The sequence below is a fragment of the Phaseolus vulgaris genome, chromosome 8, assembly GCF_051622355.1.
Source record: "Phaseolus vulgaris cultivar YP4 chromosome 8, ASM5162235v1, whole genome shotgun sequence".
NCBI classification, from domain to species: domain Eukaryota; kingdom Viridiplantae; phylum Streptophyta; class Magnoliopsida; order Fabales; family Fabaceae; genus Phaseolus; species Phaseolus vulgaris.
In genome coordinates this window covers 50,208,303-50,212,508 of record NC_143505.1, presented here as the reverse complement: position 1 = coordinate 50,212,508, position 4,206 = coordinate 50,208,303, and the positions used below count along the sequence as shown (strand labels likewise).

At 37.4% G+C, this 4,206-nt stretch overlaps 1 protein-coding gene across 1 annotated transcript; it reads left to right on the top strand.

Moving 5' to 3' along the window:
• Positions 1–2,611: 2,611 nt before the first annotated feature.
• Positions 2,612–3,900, top strand: LOC137826209 (zinc-finger homeodomain protein 2). The gene has a single exon (XM_068632095.2). It carries the CDS (start codon positions 2,861–2,863, stop codon positions 3,647–3,649), a length of 789 nt encoding a protein of 262 aa, XP_068488196.1. The 5' UTR covers positions 2,612–2,860; the 3' UTR covers positions 3,650–3,900.
• The last annotated feature ends 306 nt before the right edge of the window (positions 3,901–4,206 follow it).

Genomic DNA, 4,206 nt, shown 5'->3' with positions numbered 1-4,206 from the left:
CTGTTTTTTCTAATTGTTACTTAAAATTAACTCATGCATCTTAACTTTTGAAAAAGTTTAAATGAAAAATAGCTTTTATAAGAATTAATAATTGGATAAGATTTTATTTTGAATATTTTTTCCCAAAACACTTGTACAACAATGAATTATAAAAAAAATTAAAGAAGTTTCTTTATGAGTTAAAATTACTTTATGAAATTAATTTATAAAAGAATCTCATTAGTTTCTATAAATAATTTCTAAAAGTGTGGCCAAAGAAATGTTAAGTTATTTTTAATGGAGTTTTATATTACGACAAATATATAAATCATCTTCAATTGAAAGTGTTGAGGAAGGGAAAGTGCAGAATAGTTGTTTATTTATTGGTTTATTGTTTCATATTATAAGCATTTTTGCTTTTGATTGCATGATGAGGATATATCTGCCATGAGATTGCCTAGGGAAAAAAGATTCCTCTGAAAAGAAAAGAAAAACCCTAAAATTGAACATTTGGTCTTCAAAATGAGAAGTGTTTGATAAATTGTAGGTATTGGGAAAACTTACACCTGAAGCTCCTCGAGATCTGACCAAATCTTGTTTGAGTTCTTCACATGAATTATTTTGAACATGTTTCGAGGGTCAGCTGCTCTGAACTTGGGCCTCCTTTGTCTACACCAATAATGCTTCTTCCTATCCATAATTGCTTTTCATCCTTTTCTCTTCTCACTTCTTCCTCTTCTCTCCATTCCAATCATCTATCATTCACATCTCTTACACTTCACACATAAATGGAGATTCTCTCTTCCATTTTTGTTACATATACATTTTTAGTCTACTAATTCAACATTTCTTAAGAATCTTCTCACACTGAATTTTTGTGATTATAAAAAATATCTAAATAAGTGTTATGTGTGTATTGAAATTAAGTTTAAAATTCATTTCTTTGGTTTCTTAATAGTGAGAGTTATTTGAACTTTATCATAATATATGTATACATATAGTGTGTGAGGTAGAATATTAAATAGTAATAAATTAACATGACATCTAACTAATTCTTTAAGGTTACTTAATCAACATCGAATCCTACCAAAGCAAAATTTCTTGTACCTGAAGTTTTTCTTGAAAAGCTTATCATGTACAACGAAACGATTCAGCTTGGGGATAGGTGGTTAGGGCGCCATGTGCTTTGGTTTCAGAGAAAGAAAAATAGTTTGATTGCTATACTTACCAAAAAAGGCATGGAGATACTTACCAAATAGGTGATCAATTTTTTTATTTTATTTATAAATAATTATTTTATAACACCTTATACTAGTTAAATATAAAGAGTATAATGAAGAACCAGTATCTAAAATTCTTTTTGTTTTACTTATAGAGAGATGTTGCAATAGAGAAGAGAGAGAATAAGGGATAAAGTTCTAATCACTTCCATTAACTGTGCCCGTTTTTTCCTTATTCAAGCCGATGAACAATTGAAAACGTGTATTCCAGAAATACCATAGACTTGAATTAAGAAAACCCCACAAGCACCCCAGCCCCTCTCTAAAAACATGCTTCCTTCATTTGTGCCGGAATAGAATTATTGTCACCTATTCCAGAACCACCATCTTCTCCAACCTCATCATTGTAGATAACAACATTAATGGAGATTCTCCTGGTGGACACGAAAGCGCAAAATGTGAGAAGTAAAAAGGAAATAACAAGAGTTTAAAGTGAAACATTAACCAAGTTTGATCTGAGAAGGAGAATATAATGTATGTAGATTTTATGAATGAAGAGAGCATATAGAGGTATTGTTTTTGGGAAAGGTGATTAAGTATATTTATGATTATTTGACATAGACAGCGTAAAGATAAGAAGGAAGTAGTAAGCAAAAAGGTGAGGAATGAGAGAGAAGAGAAGAGAAGGGAGGAGGATAAGGTTAAGTGGTAAGGGTAATCCATGAGAATGAGAAAGAGAAAGAGAATAATGATAATAATAAAATTTAATAGTGTGAGGGAAGAGTGATGTCATGTCCTGTCGGAGAAGGAGGGCACGTAGGCAGCTCCCATAAATGCAGACAGATTAATTGGTCCGATGTTAAGTCCGTGTCTTAAGTTTTATTTTTATGGTTCCATTTCTGCTCCCAAATTCTTCAACCACATTCACTCCTTCTTCTCCTCCTTTTCCTCTAGCTTTCCCACCAACCATATTCCCTTCTATCTCCATTCTCTACTCAGCTAATTACTCTCCCATTTCCTACAATAAAACCTTTTCTCTAATCTCTTCATTTTTATATTCTTATTATTACATTCTTAATAATGTAACTTCCTTGCATTTTGCAACATCTTTAATAAAAAAGACACAAGGTGGGAAAAAGGGTACAGAAATGGGTTATGGTCAGTTAAAGTAAAAAGTAAATGTCTGAACAAGAATGGTACAGGTGTTAATTATGTAATGGCAAGTATTTGAAAGCCTTTTCTGAGTGAAACAGCTCTTTTCTTCAGACCGGTTATTCATGACCACATCCTCTTCAATCTCTTATCTTCAAACAACAATAATAACATTATTTTATTTAATAATTATTACCATTATTATATATTAAAAATATTCATTAATTTAAATCCAATATAAATATATACACTAACACAATCTTACTTAGCTTAGTTCTTATTATTATCTTCCAATCTATCTACTATATTCTATCTTGGTGAAACTCAAAACTCCCCACCCTCAACTCACATGTAGACTAGTACAATAGATCTTCAACTTTCTTCCTTACTTACTTCAACTTCCTCTCAATTCTACAAACCCTAACACAAACAAATCAATTTTGGTTAATAAAAATAAACATTTTTGGGGTTTATTTTCTTCATTTTAGGGAGAGAAGGTGGATAGCGATATGGAATTCGACGACCAAGAGGAGCAGGAGGAGGAAATGGGGATGCCGGAGCCGCCGGTACCCGCGCCGGTGGCAAGTTACGACTCGCTTGGGAACTCGGCGGCGCGCTCCAAAGTTGGAGGCGAGGGACGGAAGGGCGCGTTCGGCGCCGGGGCGGTACGGTACCGAGAATGCCAGAAGAACCACGCCGTGAGCTTCGGCGGCCACGCCGTTGACGGCTGCTGCGAGTTCATGCCGGCCGGAGAGGACGGCACTCTGGAGGCCGTGATTTGCGCCGCCTGCAACTGCCACCGGAATTTTCACCGCAAGGAGATCGACGGCGAGATGACCTCCTTCCACCACCGCGCACAGCCGCCGCCACCGCCGCTTCACCACCACCATCAATTCTCCCCGTACTACCACCACCGAGTCCCGCAGCACCCCGCCGCCGCTGGCTACCTCCACCACCACCTAGCCACGCCTCCAATGGCGCAGCACCGCCCGCTGGCCCTCCCGGCAGCGGCCTCCGGCGGTGGACTCAGCCGCGAAGACGAAGACATCTCGAATCCGAGCAGCAGTGGGGGAGGCGGCGGAGGTGGCGGCGGCGGGGGATCCAAAAAACGGTTCCGAACGAAGTTCACGCAGGAACAGAAGGATAAGATGCTGGCATTCGCGGAACAGCTAGGGTGGAGAATCCAGAAGCACGATGAATCTGCGGTGGAACAGTTCTGTGCTGAGACCAATGTGGAGCGAAAAGTTCTGAAAGTTTGGATGCACAATAACAAGAACACTCTCGGTAAGAAACCCTAATTTCGGAATTATCGTTATAATATAATATATATAATATTCTTTCTCTCGATCTTTCCGTTCGCTTTCAGAGAGAAAATTGTAATTTGAAATTTAATTAATGGAGATGAAGCTAGGGTTCTTCCTTTAGTTAATTTTAGTTTGAGTTTATTCCCATGTTGCCGAAGAGTGCTTAAAGCGCATGATTAGGTTAACATGTACTATTATTGTACATTAATTGCATATTAATTCTGGGTGATTAGTTTGTCTGTAAAGAGATCGAGACCGAATAAAGACAAGGTAGCAGCGAAGTTTATGGGAAAAAGGGACAGTGTTTGTGCAATGTATAATCATACGTGATGGATGCTTAAGATTAGCAGAAGCGATAATTTAGGTTTAGTAAGATAAAGTGAACGTGTAAGACATGCAAATGGAAATTTTGATGAGTCATTAGTTAATGGTTTATCATATTTTTCCGCATTTGATGACATTAACTGCTCCGGCTTTTAATTTGTTGTTTGCATTAACACCTCAAAGTCCCCACCAACCATTTTTGTTCCCGCTTTGGACACATTTATTCA

Excerpts from the sequence above, each read along its gene's own strand:
- LOC137826209 (XM_068632095.2), top strand. The coding sequence starts at position 2,861 with ATGGAATTCGACGACCAAGAGGAGCAGGAGGAGGAAATGGGGATGCCG.